Source organism: Micromys minutus (assembly GCF_963924665.1).
Source record: "Micromys minutus genome assembly, chromosome: 14".
Classification (NCBI taxonomy): Eukaryota; Metazoa; Chordata; class Mammalia; order Rodentia; family Muridae; genus Micromys; species Micromys minutus.
The window spans coordinates 10,477,301-10,503,770 of record NC_137983.1 but is presented as its reverse complement, the minus strand read 5'-3'; the positions used below and the strand labels follow the sequence as shown (position 1 = coordinate 10,503,770).

The following is a 26,470-nucleotide window of genomic DNA, read 5'->3' as shown; positions in this document are numbered from 1 at the left end:
CAGTTCTATCAGCAGTGTATTTTATTCATGTTGGAAAATGTCAAGTGTTTTCTTTAAAAAAAAAATTTCCAAAATTTGTTGAGAAAATTTCCTTTTTTACACTTGAACAATACTTTGTATTAACTTTAACCTGAATTTGTAGGTCTGAAAAGCATGGGTTTTGTTTTTTGTTGTTGTTTCTTTTTCTTTTCATGTATATGTATGTGTGATGTGGGTGTGTTCACATTGTGTGTGGGAGCACGTGTGTGCCTGGGAGACGGGGAAGGATCAAATTCTGGTTCTCTTGCTTACATGGCAAGTGCTTTGGCTACTGAACATCTCCTCAGCCTGGAGTTTGTCTTGTTTGTGACAGAATTTTGCTGGGGGTATCCAGTAGGCTGAGGACTATTCATCTTCTGACATGCCCATTTCTGATACAAAGTATTCTTCCTTACCTTAGGTGTATTATATGCCTTTCTCTCTGACTCTGGAAAGTTTTTCTTCTTTGTGCCTGGAAGCTATTTGGTTATTAGATAACTCCTGGGTTTTCTTCCTGTTCATTAGTTTCCTGGGCATGTAGGTTCCACTTTTTCATCTACTGTTTTTTGTCATCTCCTTTTAGGACATTAGTATTCGAGTGCTTGCAACCCTGCACCACTCTGTGGTGCTCTATTTTCTGTTTTATTCTGGGTGGTTTCTGCTGCTGTATCAGAGATGCTAGTTCTCTATTGTATTAATGCCACTCAGTCATCCAGACCTGATCGTTTTCATGTCTTACTTTCTGCTCTGCTTTTGCAGAGCTAGAGATGAATGCCAGGGCTTCTTCTATTTCAGCCATTGCTATACTACTGAGCTCTACCTCAGCCCACATACTGGACTTTGTTAAATATCTCAATATTGGCTTGGATGGTTTTGTAGTTTTATTTTCTGTCTTTATAACTCTATGGTTGTTTTCGCCTTGAAAATATAGACTGTCATTATAATAGCTGTTTTAATTTTCTCACTAATTCTGTCTTCTTTGCTATTTCTGGGTCTTTGTTGATTAAAATTTTCTTACTAAAAAAAAATCTTGTCCTGTTTTTATTATGGCTAGTAGTTTGCAACAGTATGCCAAGCACTGTGCACTTCATCTTTGAGTGTTTTTTATTTTTTAAGTTTTTGGGGGCTTTAGTTAATTATTTAGAAATAGTTTGAATCATTGGAGGCTGGTTTTCAGGGTTCCCTGTAAAAAGCTGCATTCTCTCTCATGCTAACCTGGCCTCTTTGGATTATTACCCTTGCCTTCCTGGTTCTGAGTCTAACAGGAGGCAGTCACAGTCTGCTTAGGCCTGGTGTTGTTAGCTCTGCCCACTCAGTGAGAGGCCCTTAAGAACGTCTTCACGTTTCCATCACTGCTGCTCTGTGCAGCTTTCTCTTTGCTCTCTGACCACAAGTTCCTGTAGCCTTCAGCTTGCCCATCCCCTAATGATGTTTCCTCTCTTGTGCTGCCTCCCAGAAGTTCTTGAAGTAAGGCAGGCACTGGGCTTCACTGGGTTTCCCTCTCCTAGGCTCTCCCCATGCTGCATGGATCCTGGTGTTTGAAAACCAAGTTTTCTTGTATCTTAGCTAAACGTTTTTCATCTTCGTTTTTAAACGATTTTTTTTATATTTTATGTATTTACATTTCAAATGTTATCTCTTTTCCCCCTCTCCCATTCATCCTACTCCTCCCCCTGCTTCTATGAGGATGGGCCGACTCCCACCCTCTCCTATCTCATCGCCCTGGCATTTCCCTACACTGGGGAAATGAGCCTTCACAGGACCAAGGGCTTCTCCTCCCACTGATGCCAGAGAAAAGAATTCTCAACTGAGGATTACCTAAACTTTTTACATAATTTTAGTGTAGCTGTAATCACATTGCTCTATCCAGACTATAAGCAATTCTTTTTTGTTGTTGTTGTTGTTGTTTGTTTGTTTTCTTTATTTCTCAGAATTCCATACATGTACACAATGAGATATGAGTGGATTTATCCCTCATTTGCCCTATATGTTTCCTAGCACACACCCTTCCAACTTTGTCTTTTTTTAATGACTCACTAAATCTAGTTAGTGTAGCTCCTATGTGCCTGAGTGTGGAGCCCTCTAGTGGAGCATGGGAAACCTAGCCTCAATAATGAGTCTCCCTTCACCGCCAACAGTTCCTCACCATGGGTAGGGCCTGGAGATCATTTATGCCTAGGTGATTTTACAGAGGTATTGTGTAGGTAGCCACAGCTGCTATGTGTTTGTGAATTCTATAGCCACGTCATTCCACAGCAGATGCTACCAAGTTCTCCACTGCTTCAGCCCGTAATACAGCTCCTCAGAGAACTATTGCTGTTGCTAGTCCATAACTGATTGTGCTGCTGTGAACCATAAAGTAATATCTGTGTTTTCCAGTGGTCTCAAGCAACCCCACAGAGGGGTCATGACCCACATATAGGAGCCGCTGTCCTAGAGGATAGATGTCACACACTTTCCATATCCTCCGACTCTCACTCTTGTTACTGCCTCTTCTGTGATGTCCCTGAGCCTGTGAGCTGTTCTTGCTTTTAACCAACTGATTTTTAATTAAAAATTTAATACCATTTTATTTTATTTCATGACAGGGTTTCTCTGTATAGCCCTTGTTGTCTTGGAACTTACTGTGTAAACCAGGCTGTCCTCAAATTTAGAGCTCTGCCTGCCAAGTGCTGGGATTAAAGGCGTGCCACTATCACCTGGCCATACAGAATATTTCGATGATGGTTTTCTCCTCCCTACCTTCCCACCTCCAACCCACTTTTAGCCCTCCCCCTCTTACTGTTTCCCTCCATCCCCCTCCTTCTCTCCAGCACCACCCCCTCCCTAAGCTCTTTTAAAGAACCCAAAAACTTCTTGACTAAAGGTTCCGCTCAGTGAAGTAGACATTTGAAGGATGTGTTTAACTGTGTTTTCGCTTGCTTCTTTCCCGTGTTCTGTGAGGATTCTGCTCTGTCGTCTTCTCTCACTGTTGCTAACGAGATGATTTCTTTGAATTACACTCCTCTTTAAACAGCTGTTTCTCTTTTCTGATAATTCTTAGGACTGCTCTTCTATCCTTGATGTTCTGAGATTTAATTTGGTTATACTTTTTTTACCTTCAGTTCTCACTGACAATCGCCCTAAATACTGTTTCTCTAAATACTTGTCTTTTCAGGAAAGCTGCTCTCTCCACTGAGAGGGTAACCTATGTATGTAATGTCCTTTCTCCTGTTCTTCTGGCCTGTGCTTCTGTCCTTCTGTCCTGTCCCCTCATTTCTGCTTTGGTTTTCCTGCTCACTGGTGCACTCAGCTTGCAGCTCATCCAGTCAGTTTGGTTTTACTTCAAAAGCTTGTGCTTATATGTCTGTGAATTCTAATTTGTTTCCCTCTGAGCTTCTTTATTCCCGTCTCATTTTCCTGCTACAGTCTTAGCTTGGTACGTCACTGGATGTATGTTATGTTGTCTTGGATTCTCCTTTGCTGATAATTCATTCCTTTCTAATACAGTTTAACCAAAATTTAAGGACACAGGCAGCTTGTAGCCAGATTTTTTGTTTTGTTTTGTTTTTTTTGTTTTTTGCCAATGTATGATTTTTTTTTTTTTTTTTTTTTTGTCTAGGCTCACTCACTAATGAAGTCCTTATTCACCTATGAAACTTCATGAGCCTGCCCTTTACTCTCTGACTTTCTCCCAGCCTTCTGCTCTTCCATACTCCTGCCTGAATTTTTCAACTGTCACTATTCACAGCTTTCTGGGGCTTCATGAACCTACAGCTACAAACTCGTTCACCCTCTTCCTGATAACCAATTCTGAAAGCCTACAAACGCAAGGTCAACTTTATCAGTGCAGCCATCTCATTGCTGACAGTGTTCTTTTTGTTTATGTTTCTCCCCATTGTGACCAAACACCTGATGAGAATACCCTTCGAGGAGGAGGAATACACATTGGCATATGGTTTCAGATGAGACGCTTAATCCTGGTGAGAGGCATGTGACAGCTACTTACATTTTGTCAGTGAGCAGGAAGCAGACAGTGAACGGATCAATGATTTCTTTTTAAGGAGTATGTCTATTAATGCGAAACTCCTCCATTTTCTTAGCACCTAGGTGTATATGTATAAAACTACCTTAGAAATATGTGACTTTTTGACGTTTTGTAGTTTTCATTATGTTTGGGTAGATGCATCATATATCACTTGTACATTAACTGACTATATAAGGCTATTTTTACCCAGTTTGGGAAGAATAGGAATAAAAAGATTAGGTGAATATAATTTATCTGTATAATAATTTGTAATCAAATGTTAGACAAGAATATGTACACTAGTGAATTAGACAGAATTCTCCATTATATGAAAACGTGATAGAGAATATATTTATAAAAGGGAGGATTTAATATAGTTACAAAAGCTGAAACTTCTGTATGGAAGTTTGTAAGCCAGGAAAGCAATGACAGAGTCTAGGAAACCAGACCATCAGACATAAGACATTGCTGGTGCAGTCCCGGTCTCTTGCAGACACCTGAGAGACCCACGAAAAACTAACTGGTTCAAGTTCAAAGGCTGAAGAACCTGGAGTCTGGTGCCCAAAACCAAAGAAGTAGATAGGACATGCCTGCTTTAGAAGTAAGAGCCCGAGAAGTAGCCTGAGTGCCGCTCCTTCCTTTCTGTATGTATGTTTAGAATTCTTATGCTCATTATTTTAGACCGTAATGGGGATAACAGATACTTTATTTTTTAATTTTTAAAATTTTATTTTGAATGTGTGTGTGTGTGTGTGTGTGTGTGTGTGTGTGTGTGTGTGTGTGTAGGTCAGAGGCAATTTAGTATACTGAGTTTTCTCATTTCCACCTTTACCTAGCTCAGGAATTGAACTCAGGCTGTCAAACTTGAAGAGCAAGCGTCATTTCAGAGTCATCTCCCCAGCCTGAGACTATATTGAGCGTTAGGCTCCCAGGAAAATAGACCTTCATGGAGATTTCCAGTCATATTCCACCACCAAATATGTGCAGAGCCATCTGCATTACCAACATTCTGTACCAGACTATACATTTGTTAGAACTGAGAAGCCACATTGACACATTATAGTCATCTGAAGCCGTGGTTAATGCTAAGGTTCACTTCTGTGGTGACCACCATATATTGTCACACAGAGCACGTCCATTGCCTACAAAGGAGCTGCTTGTAAGAACTGGCTCTAGTGAGGATTTCATATAAGAACATAATTCCCAGGTTTCCACACAAGAGTTCTCTTTAAGGTTGGCTTATGCTATAATTTAATCGTAATAAAATTCACAGTGCTGAGTCTGCCCTATTGAGTAATTGGCATAGTCATATAATCATGTGCATACTGCTTTGTCATGTTACCGGTACCTCTTCCATCTCCCCTTTCCTTATGCCCCTCCCAGTGATCTGCTCCCACGCCTTATAGTTCTGGGACTTTTTGTAAACATTTATTGAAAATTATGAATCATATACTATATAGTTTTATATGACAAACTATTTAGATCAAACTGGCCTCTAACTCAGAAAGATCTGCCTGCCTTTGTCTCCCAAGTGCTGAGGTTCAGGGTATGTCCCACCACACTTAACCATATTAGTTCCTTTTTGTTGTGACTTACATTCTTTGTGTGGATCTATCACAATTTGAAAATCCATTCCTCTGTAGAGGGCCACGTGAGTTGTTTCTAGTAATGTAATGGTTATTCGGTTTACTCAGTTTTACTCCGGCCCATTTAATTGACTTCCCATCCTGTGGAGTTTGTTTTCAAGTTAGCATGTCTCACTGTGCTGTTATCCGTGATTATACCTTAAAACAGCACTGGAGAAAATCAAAGCTGTGAAGATTATGTTTGAACCATTTATGATTTGCACTTCCAGCATCTTGTTATCTTTGATGGCATTCTGTCATTATCTGGGGTCCTTATCATAATTATTATGCTCTATCTGTTCTTAATAGTCCTTTAATCTTACTTTCCCCAAACCTCTAATTATATTTCTGTCTCTCTCATCATTAACTGTACACCTCTTAGCCAGACTCTTCAAAAGTGAATGAAGCTCATTTGTTTCTGGTTCCTTATGTATCCTTTAACTCTGAGCAGTTGTCATCACATCAGCATGTTGGCAGAAGTCACTAGTCATCCTCTCAAACATGTACTGTTTTCTGCTTCTGTTTGCTTCCTTTTGTGGGGTGAGCTAGATAAAGGGTTTGAGCTACATTGCCAACCCGAGCGTTTTGTCATCCTCATCTTCCTTGACCTTTCTGTGACATTTGAGCAGGAGCTGTAAAATTTCTTCCTTATCTTCTGCAGTTTACACTTCCCTTGTTTGCCTGTGGTCTCTTAGCATGTTCTTTCGTGCAGCTGTTAATTTTCCTTCAGTCTTTAATGTTCCTTGGGACTAAATCCTTGGTTGTCTCTTACCGTAAGTATTGTAGAATGAGCTCCTTGGGATTGTACACACAGCTTGTGTAATGGATGTGTAAATCGGAGTCCTCCCTAGCTCCTGACACTGTGACTGTGCTCCCTCCTGCTCGTTCACTCCTCCTCTGTGCTTTCCTGCACATTTCATATGTGTTATTTTTACTCAGGAGTGCCTGTGGGGACATGTCAGTGCCCATGGAGTCCAGACAGGGCATTGGGTGCACTAGGGCCAGAGTTACAGGTCATTGTAACTGACTCTGAGAACCAAAGTCTAGTCTTCAGCAAGAGCCACAAGCGCCCATAACTGCTGAGCCATCTCCCCAGGTCCAGCACTTGGTTTATTGCGTTTGCTTTTTAAATGACCAGAAAATAAGAATGACTTTGTGTCTTCTCCAGTTTTATGAATTTTAACACATATATAAATGCATGTAGGCAATTACAGAAAACTCCCATGTGCCCCAAGTTATGTTGTTGTTGTTAATTTCCTTTTCTTAAAAGTCCTATTTGTGTGGGGGCTTAGTTAGGGTTCTCTGTGTAAGCAAGGGCTTGCTGTTATTCACAGGAGTGTGGTGAGCTATCCGTGCACACAGCTGCTCTTCCCTCGGCTTCCACCAGTGGAGTGTGGTGAGCTATCCGTGCACACAGCTGCTCTTCCCTCGGCTTCCACCAGTGGAGTGTGGTGAGCTATCCGTGCACACAGCTGCTCTTCCCTCGGCTTCCACCAGCACAGTTCAGCCAGGCTTCCGCTCATTCCTTCTTTTTTCATAGAACAGTTTGCCACAATTTATCGACTTTTAACAGTTCACATTTATTGGCTCATGGTTTTTGAGAGTTAGAACTGCAGTCTGTGAAGAGAGTCTGCTACCAGTGCAGTTTAATTCTTTTTAATAAGTGTTTCTGTAGTATTCTAGATCTGTCCTTTTATTTCTAAGGTACCTGAGTGAGGGTGAGACATTTTGTAGTGAATATATACTTGTTTCATTTGATTCCTTTCTTAAAATCGTACCAAATGACCACCTTCAGTGGTGTTTAATGACAGTATAATTTTGATGTTTGCATTAGTTCTGTTTTATCATTTTATATATGGTTTGTCTATTTTTGTTCCTCTGGTTTTACTCTTGCTGCCTTTATCTTGTCTGAGTACTTTTAAGTATTCCATTTGAGTCAGTCTATCATTGTGATTGTATTTATATTCATGTAGCTTTTCAGCAGTGATCACCTCAGTGGCTCACAGTGTAGATACACTCTTATCTTACAGTGTGCTTATAACTTGTTATTTCAGTGCTGTGATGGCTAACTTTGTCAACTTGACACAGCTTAGACCATGAAGTCTCCTCTTTTTAACCTGTGAAGTCTCAATGAGATATTGTCCACACTGGGTTGTCCTTTATTCTCTTTCTACTCTTGACAGAAATGCAGAGCCAGAGAGAAGCAATTTCTTTAGCAGTCTTTTCTTTTTTTTTCTTTTCTTTTCTTTTCTTTTCTTTTCTTGGACATTCTCTGTATTTACATTTTAGATGTCATCCCCTCCCCCCTCTCCCACCCATTGCCTCCATGAAGGTGCTCCTTCACCCAACCTCTCTCTCCCCTTCTTAGAAGGGAGAGCAGTGATTTTTTAATTGGCAGTGTTTTACTGAAACGATCTCTTGTTCTGTAGACAGGGAACCGTGTCCTGAGCAGGATCCTTCTCTCCTGGCTTCCCAAATTGCTTGAATCACAGGTGTGGACCACTATGTAACCAGCAACCCTTTCAGATCAGTTCCTCTAGCTGTAAATTCTCTCCATCTTATTTTGTGCTAAGATACCTTCAGGTTGTCTTTATTGAATGGCCTCATTTATAAATCCAATATCTATACTGGGCTGACAGTTTACTTATTTAAAAAATTATGGTTCAACTACCTTTTATTCTATTTAGTTTTTAATGATATTTCTTTACCTTTTGACAATTTTTTTCTCTAGTTAATATTTCTCTGGGTGCTTTGAGTATCCTACTTTTAGCTCTTCATTTTCGGCAGAATGGTTTGGTTTTCTCTGGGTGTAGGTGGGCTTTTAGGCTCAAGCCTCTATTATTTGGGTATCTGTGCAATTCTGAAGTATCAGCATTGTAATACGTTATTTGTTTTATTCATAGATGGTTTTGCATGATAATCAGATGGATTTCCAATATTATTGCCATTATTTTATTTAAAAAAGTTAATCTCTGTCAAGATCTTCAGTTTTGTTTGTCAGTGTTTTGTTTTTTGAGGGTGGAGGTTGGATTTTGGTTAGTTGGTTGATTTTTTTTTTTTTTTTTTTTGAGGGCAGGGTTTGAGATTAAATTCAAGATTTTGAACATGCAGGACGAGCACTTTACTGTCACGCTCTATCTCCAATTCCATCAGTGGATTGGAAATAGTCACATTACATTGTGAGGTGTTTAGGACACTGAACTTCTGAGAGGTGACAGTAGAGACCTGGATGTGACTGCACAGAGATGGAGTTAGGGACGGAGGCTCTCAGGAGACAACTTTTACAGTAGTCACTGATGCACGTTTATAGTGTCATTCATTCGGATGCCTTAGTGGTGTGGCAGTTCACTTTTCACTTAAACATTGTAAGTGCTGAGCTGCATTTGTGTATACTATCGTACAGAAATTGATACTATTCATTATAACCTTGATTCTTCAAGAAATAATATTAACATCAGAGATTTAAAGTTGTACCTGGTAAATATTTTCCAATAATACTGATACCCATGATATGTTGAACTCATCTGAAAATGTAAATATATTCACACTAACTTTTAATTTTATTTGTTTGTGTATGAGTGTGAATGTGTGCGTGCACACAGAGATCAGAGGATGTTGTATGATGTTGGATGTGGTGAGCTCTGCTAGACATGCTTCAGGTCCATTGTACACTGGCTTCTGAATTGTTAGTCGTGTGGGCTAGAGAATGCTAGGAAAGTGGGTGTCGAGCCTTTTAACTCCTCTGGACCACATCACCATCTACCAGGTCTAACACTTGAAAGCTATGCAGTCTACTTTACAAAACAAATCACAGGAAAATCTTATAATTTTGTATTGTACTGTACTTATAACTACCTTACTTTCCTGTAACGCTGTGGATAACTGTGTGTCTTTTAAAATTAGCTTGTATAAACAATGGTGTATGGTAGGTAAGAGGGCACTAACCTCTTACCACTATCTTACTACAGAAACTGAGGCATGTCTTAGAGTTTCATTGCTATGGAGAGAAACCATGATCGAGGCAACTCTCATAAAGGACAGCATTCAATTGGCGCTGCCTTACAGGTTCAGAGGTTCAGTCCCATTATCGCTGTGGTGGGAAGCATGGCAGCATCTAAGTAGGCATGGTGCAGGAGGAGCTGAGAGTTCTACCTCTTGTTCTGAAGGCTTCTAGGAGAAGCATGACTTCTGGAATGCTAGAATTAAGATCTCTAAGCCACCCTCACAGTCACACACATCCTCCAACGAGGCCACTTCTCTTATAGTGCCATTCCCCAGGCCAAGCTTATGCAACCCACCAGACAGCAGAAGGATTATCTGAACCTAGGAATTTTAAGGTCAGCCTTGGCAGTGCAGTAAGACCCTGCCTTCCAAAGCCAAGGCAACAGATATCCTTCAGTCACACAGCATTTTTCTCTTAAACTACAGCATTTAGAATTAATTATACTGACATCTGAGTAACTACACAGATACAACAAAACTGCCTCAAACATTTTCTGAACTTGTCCTTACCACTCTTTTTCAGTATCTTATTCTTAGCCTAAATGTTGATTATGATCAGCGACTACAGTCAAAAGCCTAGAACTTTCCTTTCCTTTGTACTGTCTCCCATATGCCTGTCTACCAAATGCAAATGTTACTAGTTCTCCTTTCTCGGTAACTGTTATCAGGCACTTTAGTCTCTGTCATAGCTTAGGAATTTTTCTTTTGACTTCTGAGTCTCCAAAACAGTTTCCTAATTTATACTCTCTCTAGTCTCACATGTGTGTATGTGTGTACACACCCATGTGTGCATGCTATCCTGGACCTCCTTGCAGTTGCAGACAAGTGCTCTGTCACAGAGCTACATCACCCACCCAAGCACCAGTCCTGTGAGTTAGTGAATATGAGGAGGGACTGGAAATATGACAAAATAACAGAAAAGTTGATTTCTATAAAAACATGCTGTATGCATTCACACATATGCTTAAAAGGACATGTGGGAGATAATTCCTTTAAAATTTAAGGTTCTTAAATCTACCTTTATCATAAATGTTTAATGCTTTCTTAATTTTTAAAATTTTCTGTAATGCACACACACATACACATAATATATATAAAGTAAATTTAGTAAAAAGTAATTTTAGAGAAAAATGTTTTTTAAGATGCTCAAAAGGCTCCATTTGAATCACTTCTGACCATACTAGTGACTTTGGGGAAAAAATACTCTAATTATACTTGAACTAGAAAGCAGATTTATAGAGGGTTAATAAAAATGGCGAAGAGTATGAAAGTACATTTACCACACATGGATGAGAGATTAATAGATGGGGAGTGAATTGAGAACTCTTTGTTTTGAAGAAACTTTGGACATGATTGTAGTTTGAAGGAAGAGAAAGTAAATAATTGGATAATTTGGTAGTTTTTGCTGAAGCAGAAGTTTCTAGTAAAATCATTCCATATTAACAGTAAACTGTATTTGAAAAAGAGGCAGTTTGTGCCTGGGGCTTGTCATTTGCACAACAGGCCATACCTACAAGCAGAGTTTGATTTAGTTCTGAGAGCTAATGTACAGCATATTTTTGGAAGCCATGAAGTGAATATAAAAGTTTGTGTGTAGTATACACATAGACATCTAGAAGTGGATTGTTTTTTTTTTCTTACTAATTATTTAATTTATTTACATTTCAAATGTTGTCCCCCTTCTCAATCCCCTGTCCAGGAGCCCCCAACCCCATCCCCCTTCCTCTTTGCCTCTTAAGAGGAGGGTGCTGTCCCACCCATCACTTCCACCTCACCCCTCTAGCATCCCCCTTTCTCTGGGGCATCAAGATTCCACAGGACCTCCCCTCCCACTGAGGCCAGACAAGGCAGTCTTCTGTTACATATGTAGCAGGGGCTACAGACCAGCCTATGTATGCTCTTTGGTTGGTGACGTAGTTCCTGGAAGCTCTGAGGGGTCCCATTTGTTAATACTGTTGTTCTTCCTATGGGGTTGCAATCCCCTTCAGCTCCTTCAGTCCTGTCCCTAACTCTTCCACTGGAATCCTTGGGCTCAGTCCAATGGTTGCCTGTGAGTATCTACATCTGTCTCAGTCATCTGCTGGCAGAGCCTCTCGGAGGACAGCCATACCAGGCTCCTGTGATCAAGCATATGTCAGCATCAGCAACAGTGTAGTGATTCGGTGTCTATGCCTAGGATAAATCCCGAGATGGGGAGGTCTCTAGATGGCCTTTCCTTCTGCTTCTGCTTTAATTTTGTTCCTGCATTTCCTTTAGACAACAACCATTCTGGGTTAAATTTTTTGAGACGGGTGGGTGGTCCCGTCCCAACTGGGGGCCATGTCTGTCTACTGGAGTAGTCTCTACACGTTCTATCTTCCTGCTGCTGAGCAGTGGAAGGATTGGGTCTTTTTTAAAGGGAAAAAAATAGTGCTTTGGATTTTGATAAGGAAAACCCTCTTAAAACCTCTTTAATGACTGTAAAAACATTTGCAGTCCCTGTACTTAGCAATTATACTTGGAGCTGAGTGACTTCTCACTGAATTTACATGCCAACGTAGCCATGGGAAGTGCCAAAACCTCTTCAGTGGTATCTAGAAATGGCCAACACCTATCTAAAGAAATCAGTGGCATGTGGCTGTGCCTGGGAAGCAGGCAGTGTGGCCCCACTCATTCTTTAAACTTAGCACATTAAATGACAAACAGGGAATCCTGCAAAACCTGGCATCTCTGTATGGAGGCAGGCCCAGCTCTTCAAGAGGAGGGAAGCCCAGGAACAAGGAGGAAGAGGTATGCTTTCCGCATGCTCAGCACCTCCGCCACGCAGCCATTTTACGTTTATCGCCTTCTTTTCTTGCATGGTTTAAATGCTTAACAATTATTTTAAGATTTTGTAAGTTTATAGGGACCTGTTAATATATTTTGACTTACATGCTGTGTCATGATTTTGACCCATAACTGTTACTCAATCTTCTGAGTTTCAATTTCTTTTCTTTTGATATAATTTAAAAATTTGTAATTATAACATTTCTTTCTTTGCAGAAATAAATTTCTTTAATTACTTGAAAGCTAATATTTCATTTTCATTAACCAAATTTCAGAACTTTTGTTTCTTATATTCAGATTAACACTTTTCCATAAATTAAGTTGGTGGTTTTGTTTTTTTGTTTTTTTTTTTTTTTTTAAGCATTGAAAATGTTCATAGTTTTCCTTTTAAGTGAATGTTTGTTTTTGTTGTTTTTATTTTAGGTTTATCTGGCAAGACTGAGGCAAATAAGACTACAAAATTTTAATGAACGCCAACAGATTAAAGCCAAACTTCGTGGTGAGAATGTAGGTAAAAATCAATTTTCAAAAAAGAATTGAATAATAGATTAAACATGCTATGTCCATGATAATAAAAGTTAAAATTGTTAAAAGAAAATGGAGGTCAAGGGTCAGAAAACTCTATGTAGGGATGAAGTAAATCTTAAGTACATGATTTCAAATTGCTAAGATTATTTGTTGGATAGGAATTTTCATACAGAACTTACCTGCTGTCTATGAAAGAAGTAGAGAGCCCTTGACAGCGGTCTCTCTCTCTCTTCTTGTGCTTTGGAGGGCTCGGGTGCAGCTCTCAGGGAAAACTAACAGTGTGAGTGCTTTCATTCACATGGTGTGAGTTCAGTTGAGGTGGCACTGAGCTTGGCTGCTGTTTACTGAGTGGTGTGCTTTTTGACAATTGTTCTAGAAAGAAGCTGATGGTACCAAAGGACAAGAAGCAACTGAAGAGGCTGACATGAGGCTCAAAAAGATGGAGTCACTTAAGGTACAGACAGTACACTTAAGGTACAGTGTAACTTCTTAGGAAAATGAAAGCAGAGGGAGAAAAGTTTGTTCTTGGGTGTTTTATATATCTGGATCATTTGCTTCTTTTATCTTTTGATTTCCCCTTTTCTGTCACCTTAGAATTACTGGAAAATAGCATTTTTCTTCTTTGTACAATATTTATGAAGAGCAATGAGGTGAAATTATGATGTGAATATATAAAACTATGACACATGTAATTTTGTAAAAGTTGATACTCATGTGATCCCAGCATTCAGTGGGCTGAGGCAAGAGGATTGCTATGAATTCATGGCCAGGCTGGGTTGTGTGTGTGTGTGTGTGTGTGTGTGTGTGTGTGTAATCAAGACACTGTCTCAAAAGAGTAGCCTTAAAAATGAAATATACAGGTATCTGTTTCTCCAAAGATGAATGGAATTATGTATAACAGTTGTCATAAACATTTACATTTTAATTTCCATTCTAGCACCTTGGGCTTATTTTCACTTACCATATGTCAACTGTTCCCATATTATTCAAGGTGAAAGGGATACAATGTGAGCGTTTATCTTAACTCTGGAACCACACACAAACACACTTCTCTGCTGACTACAAAGTCAGTGTCATTTTCGACCCAGGTTGGAGGATGATGACCGTAGGTTATCTTTCTAATAACAAGTAACTAATTGTGTTGATGGTTTTCATTTTCAGGCCCAAACAAATGCACGTGCTGCTGTACTAAAAGAACAGCTAGAGCGGAAGAGAAAGGAAGCTTATGAAAGAGAGAAGAAAGTGTGGGAGGAGCATGTAAGACTCTTGTACTTAAGCCTGTTGAATTCATGTCCTTAGGCTCTTACTGAGGAATCATCAGGGCAAGTCAGTGTAAGCTGTGTGTGTGTGTGTGTGTGTGTTTCAAGTTTTAAGTGTGTTTATTTTAAATCTTTCCTATAGTGAGCTTCTTACCATCATTTTCAGCTACAGCATCATAATCACAAGTATCAAGGTTCTTGTTCTTCCTCATTTTTAGATAAACCGTAAACAATCCATTCTAACATTCTTCATAGTCCATGAAAGTCCATTCTAACATTCTTCATAGTCCATGAAAGTAGGTAGATGATACAGAAAGCTATCAAATACAAAAATAACCAAAAAAAAAAAAAACAAAAAAAAAAAACTGTGTGTGTAACAATGATAATGAATGAAGAAGAGGTATGTATTTCAGGGTAAACAGGTGGAGTTAGAAGATGGAGACTGTAGAGTGAAAATCATGTAAACACAGTATTCATGCATGAAAGTCTCAAAATAAAATAGTGATAGAAACCCACAAAGTTAAAAATCTTAAAACAAAAAAAAAAAAAATCCCAATTTTAAAAATGAAATTGATTACATGGCTAAGTCTAGAATATTTACTTCATTCTGAGCATAGTTTTATAAAATACATCCAGTTTTACATATGAAAATTTTCAATAAGACTAAAGCACTGACTTGAAAAGTCTTCTAAGTCAGATTTGTTAACATGAGTGTGAGCAAGTGTGTGTATCCAAGTGTATGTTGCCCAGGCTGGTTTCCTAGAGCGATGACTCAAGGCCTAGCATGAGAATCCTGTTTCAGCCTCCTAAGTGCTGGACACACGGGCATGCAGCACCATATTCTGGATTAAAAACTTTCTCTTTCTCTCTCTCTCCCTCTCTCTCTTTCTTCCCTCTCTCCCTGTCTCTCTCCCCTCCCTCTCCCACTCTCCCTCCCCCCTCCCTCCTTCCTTTTTAAAATGGTATAGAAATTGAATCCAAAGTGTGCGGCATGTCAGGTGTGTTGGCTTAATATGCTTGGCCTCCGGAGGTCCTGAGTTCAATTCCCAGCAACCACATGGTGGCTCACAACCATCTGTAATGGTGCACCAGAAGACAGCTACAGTGTACTCACATACATAAAATAAATAAATAATTCTTTGAACAAACAAAGTAATCAGTAGCCCTCCTTAATACAAATGATAAATGAGCCGAGCAAGAAACTAGAGAAACAACACCCTTTACAGTAGTCATGAATAATATAAAGTATCTTGGTGTAATTCCAACTAAGCAAGAGAAAGATGATAAGAACTTCCAAATCGCTGAAGAAAGAAATTGAGAAAGATATCAGAAGATGGAAAGATCTCCCATGCTCATGGATCAGTAGATTTAACAAGCGAAAATGGCCATCTTACCAAAAGCAATCTACAAATTCAGTGCAATTCCCATCAAAATTCCAACACAGTTGTTTACAGACCTTGACAGAACAAATCTCAACTTTATATGAAAAACAAAACAAAACAACCAAACAGAAAACCAGGATAGCTAAAACAATCCTCAACAATAAAAGAAGCTGTGGGGGATCACCATCCCTGCACTCAAACTACACTACAGAGCACTAGTGATAAGAACTGCACGGTATTGGTATAGGGATAGACACAGTGATCAGAGTAGTATGCCAGTATTTAGATTTCAGAATGACTTTCCTTGAGCTCTTTCCTTTTCACATAACCACAGCTTGTATTGAATCTGATTCTCTGTTGTCAGACCCTGTTTAGCTCATCTGTCTTAACTTAGATGTTTGTCTGCTGCTGTAAAGTTCTCTTAAGGTTTAGTTTAATATAGAAATACAGCTACTAATTATTTATGCTTCTGCTAAGTATTTATCGCTTCCTTGAAAATAATAAGACCAAGTGAAAGAATTTTCACACTCAGAAACAAAGCTAAGTTTATTGCATGAAGATTTGGTTTTGTTTGGAGACAGGGTCTCATAGCCTGGGTTGGTTTTAAACTCACTTTTGTAGCTAAGGATGACTTTGACCTTTGCATCCTCTTTCCTCCATCTGTGAGTGCTAGACTATGAGCTGTGGACCACCAAGCCAGGCTTATGCAGGACTAGGGCTGGAACCCAGTGCTTTTCGTTAGACAAATGCTAGACACAACTCATCTCTGACATAAGCCCTCCTTATGGCACCTGAGACTACATGCCTACATTTTCAGAGAACTGCACTAATATCTTATTTATATAGTAGTAGTTTATGAATTTAAGAATTATGTGAATAAGAAAAACTTAATTTTTAAGGTTCTGAGTATCATGACCATCATCGGATTAGACAACTGTTGTACTGTTGAATTCACCCTGAAAGAAGTTTTTAGCAAGTATGGATACAAGCAGATAGGGAGATGCCATAGGTGCCAGAGCTCCTGCTGTTACAAGCCTGAGCTCAGACACAGCACTGATGTAAGGCTGGGCAAGGCAGTGCGTACCTGTAACTACAGGGCTAGGGAGGCTGAGACAGGAAGATCCTTGGGATTCCCTTAACAGCCAATCTAGAAAATCTGTAAGCTTCGGGCTCACAGAGACATTGTGCCTACTAAGAAAGGTGGTTGAAAAAGATAACTAACACCAATCTTTGGCCTCCATGCATACATGAAAATAATTACTACTAAATGAAGCATAACTCGTTGTGTATGGGTCTTTTTCCCCTCAGGATTTCCTCTTTGTCCCTATGTATAGGTACTTACCCAATAATTTCAAAAATGACGTTTAAGATAATATTTAAAATCATGAATTAAAATGAACTATAATGTTGAGAAAGACATTTAATGCCATACTTTCCTTGGTGAAATTGTTATAACCCATATTATAACTTCTACTTAATTATTCATACAACTCTATTACTTTCTAATCTATTGAATCTTGAGTTTTCTTTAAATTAGTAAGGTAAAACATTTGGCTTGTGGCTCTGCCTCTTGTAAACTTATGTTGTAAGACCTTCAATGCACTACCTAAACTTTAAACTGTGATTATGCACACGTGACTTTCTGTTTTTATTCTGCATGCTAAAGATCAGAAGCATGTCTCCTGCGAGCTAATTCATCAGTAGTTCCGTCTAGACGGCCGTATTTCTTAAAGGTTAAATCAATACTTGCTGTGTGCTTCACACTACTTATTTAATTTGTCTCTTCAGAAAGAGACAATGGGGACAGTGCTCTTTTGTTAGAGAAAAAAATGAGTCTTAGAGAGGCTAAGAAATAATGAAAAATTGCAACGCTAGTGAGTTGGAGTTTGAAACTTTGTAGGAGTGTCTGACTTGGACTCTGAGGGCTGCTGGGGTGGGGTGGAGTTGCCAGGGAAGCTGCTGGCTTTGGCACCTCTTCAGCCTGCGCAGTCAGCTCTCCTGTCTTTGTTGTCTTGGTCTATTCCAGACCATGAGCATCTCGGTAACAGAGATGCGCTTCTTCCCCTTCCATTACAGCTTGTGATCCTTTGGGAGAGAACATGGAGCCTGACTGATTCTGGGTGGTGTTTGGTACAGATAGAAATATAATGCACCTTCCAGCCTGTTAGTACATTTTCTTTCTAGAGGACTTTGGTGGATCATTTTATGAGACACTGTTGTACAGCGGTAACCTGTTTTATTTAGGATTGTATGTACACAAGAAGCTAGAGGATTTTCATGTTCACTCTTTTGCCAGCACATGAATCATAATGTCCAAAACAATGAGTAATTAAGGAATGAGAAAAATCTATACTATGCATAAAAGTCTGTTTCTCCATGAAGATATGAAAGCCAGCACATTTAACTGTGTATTCTGTCTCCTGTAGCTGGTGGCAAGGGTGAAAAGCTCAGATGTTCCTCCACCTTTGGAGCATCATGAAGCAGGTGGTTCTCCATCAAAGCAGCAAATGAAACCTGTTATTTCTGTGACTTCAGCTTTGAAAGAAGTGGGCCTGGTGAGTTTCATAAAATTTAGAACTCCTGAAAGACTAAAAATTGTTTTATACGAAAATAAATTTAATGAATTGACATTAGTTTCTAATGTTTCCTCGTTTTTTTCTAGAGAATATATCTTCTTGAATTTTTGAACTGAATATCGGAACGTTTGTGCCCATAGATTTTATCTAGGACTCTGTGATGGATAAATAAACCTTGAACACTCTGCTTCTAAGAATTCCCCATATATATAGTCAATCACTTTCAGATCCAAAGTGTTTGAGAAAGAATGTCACGTTATTGCTGCTGCGTACCACACAGGCCTGTCTGTAATGATGGCATCTATCATACTGAGTGATATTGCTCATCATTAAACCACATAAGTATGTAATAGTACACAATAGTACACAATACTACACAGTTACATGGTTCTGTCATTCTGTCATGTACACATTATCCTGTTATATGGAGGATGTACATAGGCTATATGCACTCACCCATCTTACATGTGAGAATGAACGCCTGTGGGTTTGCAAGGTAGTGAAGAGATCTCAGAACCACTGTCTCACAGATGCTGTGTATAGGAGTGGGGGACATATATGTTAAAATGACTCCCACTTTAAAGCAGTTTACTAACAGACTGGTAAGTTAGCTCAGTGGGGAAAAGAGCTTGCCACAGTGCCTGACAGTCATCCACATGGTAAAGAGAAGGATTCCTACAATTTTCCTCTGACCTCCATGTGCATGTGGTTGCAGCAGCAGCAGCAGCAGCAGCAGCAGCAGCAGCAGACACTCATGCATAATTGCAATGAAATTCATTTGAAAGCGATAACTGAAAATAATGTGGCAAACAGTTTTATATCCTACACGTCATGGCTATCAATTTTTTCAAGAGTTATATCTCTTTCACACTTAAATTAACTAATTCTAGGAAGAAAGTTCCACCTATTTGAAATTTTGTAACATAGAAAATGATGTTCAGTGTAATTACATTTCTTATTTTTAACCATCTACTTCTGAGTCTCTGTATGCCACACAGATAATAAACATACGATCAAGTGCAAGTTTAAACTTGCAGGTATCTAAAATGTAAAGACTGCTCTGGACTGAGAGGAAACAGCTCAGATCATGGAGTGCCTGCTTGGGCTTACATGGCCCAGAAAGGCATCTGCTGAGCCCAACAACTCAGCAGCCTCTTCCCCTTCCCAGCTACTGCCTGGAGCTTGTATCTCGTGAGGTTCATTAGGTTTTTCATGCTGCAGAGATTATTGATTACTACAAAGATTCCTTAAAGCCTTATGCAGAGTATTAAACTATTTCCTGGTCACTCTTCAGTGCTTCATATAAGAATCTTTGTTGTCCCAGTAGGTTTTGTCTCTTTCTGATAATGCCTTTGCGTGTGCCGAATTGTTTACAGCAACTTTAGATACCATTGTGTGGTTTCCTTCCTGGTACCCAGTCTCACATCTCAAGTAGCTGTTCATCTCTCTGACTGCTTTCTGGGTAAAATCCTCCTTATCTCATTTACATGTACTTTACATCTGACCTCTGTTCTCTTATGCTTTCTAAATAGTGTAAAATTTAAAATAATCCACATCACTAAATGCTTTTTCTTACTGTGTTATATTTATAGAAAGTGCTTACTTAAAACTTTGAGGATTATTTAGTCACACTGGGTCATAGCCTTCATAACTAATCTTTTCCTTTTCATATGCTTTAAAATATTAAGTTGTTTAGAATATCTTCCTTATGCTAATCAAGTTAAATTTATATTATTAATGACACAAATAAGTAATTTATTGGTTTTTTCTAACCTCTTAGAGAAAAACCAAGTTGTTAGTTATGTCTAATGCTATGGTTTTGATTGTGTGTGTGTGTGTGTGTGTGTGTGTGTGTGTGTACAACATAAAGATGTTTTCAAAATACCACAGATTATCTACCAAAACATTCCCTGGGACTGAGAATTTGGCTCAGTTGGTTGAACACTTGCATGAGGCAAGTTCAGCCCCCAGGATCATTTCTTTTTAAGATGTGTTTATTTCATGTGTATTGGTGTTTTGCCTGTATGCATCTCTGTGCACAACATGAATGCTTGATGCCCCCAGAGTCCAGAAGAGGGTGTTAGATCTTTTAGACCTGGTGTTAGAGATAATTGTGGATAATGGGAATTATACCTGATTGCTCTGCAAGAGCAGCCAGTGTTGTTTACTGAGCTCTCTCTCTCTCTCTAGCCCTAAGAGCTGGAGTTTCTTTTAGAATGGAAAAAGCAAAAGTAGAGACCATTTATCTAACTCTAGTAAACATATATGGATTTTTTTCACATTTTATGTTGACTTTAAATTATCAAAAATTAGATGCTGAAGAGAACAAAGAGATAATTGTTAACTGTAATCCACAAATGTGGCAAATAATTGATAATTGACCCATATATATATATATATATATATATATATATACATACATATATATATATATATATTTTATTGACTGATAATGTTTAAATGTTTATCATTACTGATAATTTAAAAAGTTGTGTTAACATTTTACAGGAATGAGAAAAGTTCACTTGGGTCAGTTAAATGAAAAACTAAAAGAAACAAGAATGTCAACTGTTTTCCCATAAAAGTTTTAAATGATTTTATGTCTTATTCTTTAACCATCTGTGTTTAAAGGATGGAAGTTTTACTGATACCCAAGAAACTTTAGAAGAAATGGAGAAGAGTAGCAGTGCTGTTTCGGTAAGTTCTGTTTTCAAACTTCTGCCCGGCGTTGTACTGGTAATATGCTTACTAAAGTGTGACTGTTTCAGAGTAAGCGCCAAATACTGCGCAGGTTAAATGAAAATCTTAAAGCTCAAGAGGATGAAAAGGAAAAGCATCATCACACCGACTCTTGTGAGACTGTTGCTCACAAAGATGAGAGAGAGCATGAGAAAGAAAATGCCATTTCCTCTGATCGCAAGAAGTGGGAGATGGGAGGTCAGCTTGTGATTCCTCTGGATGAAGTGACAATGGATTCATCCTTCTCTGCAACGGAAAGTATGTATGAACGTGTTAATGTTGTGACTTGGTTCATCCACACAAAATGTGGATGGCTGGAAAGAGAAGGCCTCTAGGCATCTCCTCGGGGCATGCAGTATCTTCTAGTAAAATATAATGAACATTAAAAGAAGTTTGGTTTTTGTAGTAGCAAAGATTTTTATATGAGTATAATTAGAGGAAAGAGAACTAAGGAAATGTACTTAAATTGTTTGAACCTTTACACCATGTTAAATTTTTACTGTTTTTTGTTCTTGTTGGAGTAAAGGAGGTGCTTAGTGTCTCATTATGTATCTAGGGCCGCCCTTGAACTCAGTCTTCTTTTCTCTCCCTTTCAAGTGCTGATATAATAGGCACATGTTTCCCAGCTCCCCAGCTCTTCATTTTATGAGACACACTAAATACATGTACACAGGCCTGCCTTGAACTGGTGCTCCTCTTGCCTGGCCTCTGAACTCCGAGTAATATCACTTTGCCCAACTCTAACAGTAATTCCTGGTAAAAATGAGCTATAAGAGCTCTGAGAGGAACACTTCTTAGACATAGGAGGAGCTCTGTGATTTACATAGCAACAATTCCCAAGCAACCAACTGTGTTCTTATTTTTCCATTATTCTAGGCACTAGGAAATACATTTAAAAAACAAAACAAACAAACAAACAAACAAAAGACACATACACTCTCTTGGGTTCACACTCTAAATAAACAAATATGACTATGAACAACAACACTTGATTTAGCTGATTTCAAAAACTATTTTTGTCATTCTTTTTAGTTGTACGGAAGCCCAATAATTCTTTATGCTATGTGCCAGCTTACTCATAAGCTGTGGAAACATGATAGCTAAGGATTGTCCCTCTTAAAGAGTGTAGGAAAGTAATAGAAAGGGTGGCAAGAAAAAGGAAATTGTAGTTGATGAATAACACACTAATAAAATGGGCCACCCTGAGAATACTTACAGTGGCAGAAATGAATGTTTGGAAGTCAAGCAAGTGGTTTCTTTAAGCACTTGGTAAAAGTAGAGCCAAAACCCAGCCAAGCATTTAGAAGAGAGTAACCAGGACTTGGGTAAGAGATTTTTCCTCACCATGTCTCACTAGGTATCCCTGTCTTTGAGCTTGTGATTGTGTTGCCTGTTCACCAAGTGCTGGAAAGTTTATTTTGGGAAGCCATCTATAACTCTCGGTCTTGGCCATCCTCTGTGTGCAGTGTATGCCTGTCCTCTTGTTTCTCTGTGTGCAGTGTACGGCTGTCCTCTTGTTCCTGTGTGTGCAGTGTATGGCTGTCCTCTTGTTCCTCTGTGTGCAGTGTATGCCTGTCCTCTTGTTCCTGTGTGTGCAGTGTATGCCTGTCCTCTTGTTCCTGTGTGTGCAGTGTATGGCTGTCCTCTTGTTCCTGTGTGTGCAGTGTATGCCTGTCCTCTTGTTCCTGTGTGTGCAGTGTATGCCTGTCCTCTTGTTCCTGTGTGTGCAGTGTATGGCTGTCCTCTTGTTCCTCTGTGTGCAGTGTATGGCTGTCCTCTTGTTCCTCTGTGTGCAGTGTATGGCTGTCCTCTTGTTCCTGTGTGTGCAGTGTATGCCTGTCCTCGTGTTCCTGTGTGTGCAGTGTATGCCTGTCCTCTTGTTCCTGTGTGTGCAGTGTATGCCTGTCCTCTTGTTCCTGTGTGTGCAGTGTATGGCTGTCCTCTTGTTCCTGTGTGTGCAGTGTATGGCTGTCCTCTTGTTCCTGTGTGTGCAGTGTATGCCTGTCCTCTTGTTCCTGTGTGTGCAGTGTACGGCTGTCCTCTTGTTCCTGTGTGTGCAGTGTATGCCTGTCCTCTTGTTCCTGTGTGTGCAGTGTATCCCTGTCCTCTTGTTCCTGTGTGTGCAGTGTATGCCTGTCCTCTTGTTCCTGTGTGTGCAGTGTATGCCTGTCCTCTTGTTCCTGTGTGTGCAGTGTATGGCTGTCCTCTTGTTCCTGTGTGTGCAGTGTATGGCTGTCCTCTTGTTCCTGTGTGTGCAGTGTATGCCTGTCCTCTTGTTCCTGTGTGTGCAGTGTATGGCTGTCCTCTTGTTCCTCTGTGTGCAGTGTATGGCTGTCCTCTTGTTCCTCTGTGTGCAGTGTATGCCTGTCCTCTTGTTCCTCTGTGTGCAGTGTATGCCTGTCCTCTTGTTCCTGTGTGTGCAGTGTATGCCTGTCCTCTTGTTCCTCTGTGTGCAGTGTATGGCTGTCCTCTTGTTCCTCTGTGTGCAGTGTATGCCTGTCCTCTTGTTCCTCTGTGTGCAGTGTATGCCTGTTCTCTTGTTCCTGTGTGTGCAGTGTATCCCTGTCCTCTTGTTCCTGTGTGTGCAGTGTATGCCTGTCCTCTTGTTCCTGTGTGTGCAGTGTACGGCTGTCCTCTTGTTCCTGTGTGTGCAGTGTACGGCTGTCCTCTTGTTCCTGTGTGTGCAGTGTACGGCTGTCCTCTTGTTCCTGTGTGTGCAGTGTATGGCTGTCCTCTTGTTCCTGTGTGTGCAGTGTATGGCTGTCCTCTTGTTCCTGTGTGTGCAGTGTATGCCTGTCCTCTTGTTCCTGTGTGTGCAGTGTATGCCTGTCCTCTTGTTCCTGTGTGTGCAGTGTATGCCTGTCCTCTTGTTCCTGTGTGTGCAGTGTATGCCTGTCCTCTTGTTCCTGTGTGTGCAGTGTATAGCTACTTATTCTCCTAAAGGCCTGATGTCAGAGAGTTTGGTGGTAACACCTTGTTATCACATCTCTCCTACTGTTTGGCTTGTATTTCTTACATTTGTGAGTCATAGCTGTTACCAGTTTAGGAATATTCTTGGCTGTCATTTTTCCTGTTTTTTTTTTTTTTCTTTTCTTTTTTCTTTTTGGTCTTCCCTCCTACAAGTCTGGTATCAATATTTCTCCTCCTCATTCTTCCTCTTCATTCTTTCATTCCCTCTTATTTGTGTGATGGGGTCAATCTCAGGGCCTCTACATACTATGCAAGCACTCTATACTTGAACTATGTACCAGGCTACGGTTCCTTAGGTGTCACTCCCATGCCAATCTTTAGTTTGTTGAACCAATAGAATTCAGTATATGTTAACCTCTATAAGTGTCCTTCTCCAATAAACAGTCTCATCATCTCTGTCATTTAGACATTGGTTTTGATTGGGTGATTATACTATTCTTGATTATTCTTGATTATTTTTATTTAGGGACTAACACTAAATTTTAATTTATGACATATGTATTTTTTTTATATTTCTAGCATTATTCTTGACCTTTGTTCTGGAATACAGTTAAGTTAGTTATGAATATCTTGATCCTTGCAGATATTCTTCCTAAGCTCTGTTAAGTGGGATCAAACAGTGTTTAGTCTATGGCTAATCTTTTCCTTCTACTGAGTCAACAACCTTTCTGAACAATCTGCCTAATGGCTCGTTCATGAATTATAAGTATTTCTGTTGTCGCTGATGGAAATAAGACGTATTTCTGGCTCTTCATAAGTTCCACGTCTTACTTCTCCCTTCCTTTTGGGTGGTCTCTCTCAAGACTACAAGGATTTCTTTGCACATGATGTGCAAAATCAGTGTTCAACTAATGACATGCATCAGCTTTGTGAAATCTGTTTTCTCTGTATGTGTCCTAGCTTTTCATACTCTTTCTGACAGACACTAGCCTTTGTATCTTCCTTAGACTCAAGTTCTGTCCCTTCAACTCAGACTGACCACCAACCCTGCCTGGTTTTCTCCCATTGCTTTAAAGAGATTGATTTTTTTTTAAAAGTGGTATTCAGTTTTTCCAGTTTTGTTGTTGTTGTTCCAGAAATTTTCTTTTCCACTAGCATTACTTGGCACTCTTCATTACATATCAAAGAACTTTCAGTTCTGAATTTTATTCCTTTTTCATCCAGCTTTAACCACTTTAATTAAAAGTTGATTATAAAGAACTTTGAATTAAAAAAATCATATAGCAGGCTTAGGCAGACCCAAAGACTTTTATACATCTCAGCAAACTTTTGTACTATAAGAACAGCCATCCTAATGCTGTGAAGCTTCACATTCCCATTAGATCTTGGAACCTGTTAGCTGTTCCCCTTTATGCTACATCCTAAATCCTAATAAAGTATCTTTCAGATGGTATCTTAGTCAAGGTACTATAGAGGAACATAGCCTATCGAGTGAATCTCTTTGGAGATACTCAGAAGGATCTTGCTTGGGTTCAGGTCCTGCTCCTTACCATTCTAACTAGGAACTTGGTTTGTAGCCAGGATTTGTTTTAAATGTCTTCCAGAACATGTTTTCTCTGTGTCCTTGCTTCGTAGACCAGGTTGACCTTGAACTCAGATCCACCTTCTGCCTCTAGAGTGCTGGGGTTAAAGGTGTGCACCACTGCTGCCAATGATATTCTTGTGTTAGGATTATAGGCACGTGAACCGTTTTAATTTTATGAAGTGCTGGGGATTAAACTTTGAGCCTCATGCATGCTAGTAAGTACTCTACCAACTGAGTTATACCTCTAGCCCTAATTTTTAACTTTTTTTCTTTCTAGTCAAATTATGAAAATACTTACAAAAATACTAAAAATCACTTTAAAATTCTAAAGTTACATGATTTATCTTGTATGATTAATAACTAAACACAACTATTCTGTAATTTGGACTTTCTGGATGATTTTGATAGGAATTTAAAAGTAACCAAAACCATTGTCTAGTACCAGCTTTGGAGAAAGGTATACAGTAGAACCTGTATCTAGCATTTGAACCCCATCCAAAAATCTATTTCAACCTCAATATATTTAGAAAAGTTACATATTAAGGCTATGTGAGGAATGAGCTCATATGTGGACTGACTCCTGATGGGAGAGGCTCAGAGAACTCATAAGCATGAATTCCTCTACCAAACGAGTAATAGAAAAGTTACCAATTTGCTGAAACCACTACTGGAATCACTCTGTAAGGTGGACATATTTATTATATGTGGGGAGTGCTGTTCCATTCTGTGCAACTGGACAGTCACACACATGATAAGGAATGTAGATAGTAAAGAGATCTAAAATAACAGATTCTTCCCATGAATATCTGATGTTTACAAAATCATTAAGTAATCGTATGGACGAATAATTCATAAACCAAAGCTGACTTTGAAATCTTTGATCTTTGGTTGCTTTCAAGCCTTTGTAACTTCGTTGATTATCTCCTTTCAATAACTCTGTTACAGAGAAGAGCTACACAGTCTTCTTTGAATGAGGGTGTATTGAGTATTAGAGCATTTGCATATGACAAGTTCAGTCCTTGGTACTAGGGCAAA

General features: G+C 39.3%; 1 protein-coding gene across 1 annotated transcript in view; it reads left to right on the top strand.

Moving 5' to 3' along the window:
• NEK1 (NIMA related kinase 1) overlaps positions 1–26,470 on the top strand; it is a 133,334-nt gene that overhangs the window by 56,549 nt on the left and 50,315 nt on the right. Inside the window, exons 19-25 of the mRNA XM_080928742.1 lie at positions 12,337–12,420; positions 12,880–12,963; positions 13,361–13,438; positions 14,146–14,241; positions 18,052–18,180; positions 20,833–20,898; positions 20,970–21,198. Of these exons, the coding sequence (XP_080784868.1) occupies positions 12,337–12,420; positions 12,880–12,963; positions 13,361–13,438; positions 14,146–14,241; positions 18,052–18,180; positions 20,833–20,898; positions 20,970–21,198 (766 nt within the window). The remainder of the gene's footprint in view (positions 1–12,336; positions 12,421–12,879; positions 12,964–13,360; positions 13,439–14,145; positions 14,242–18,051; positions 18,181–20,832; positions 20,899–20,969; positions 21,199–26,470) is intronic.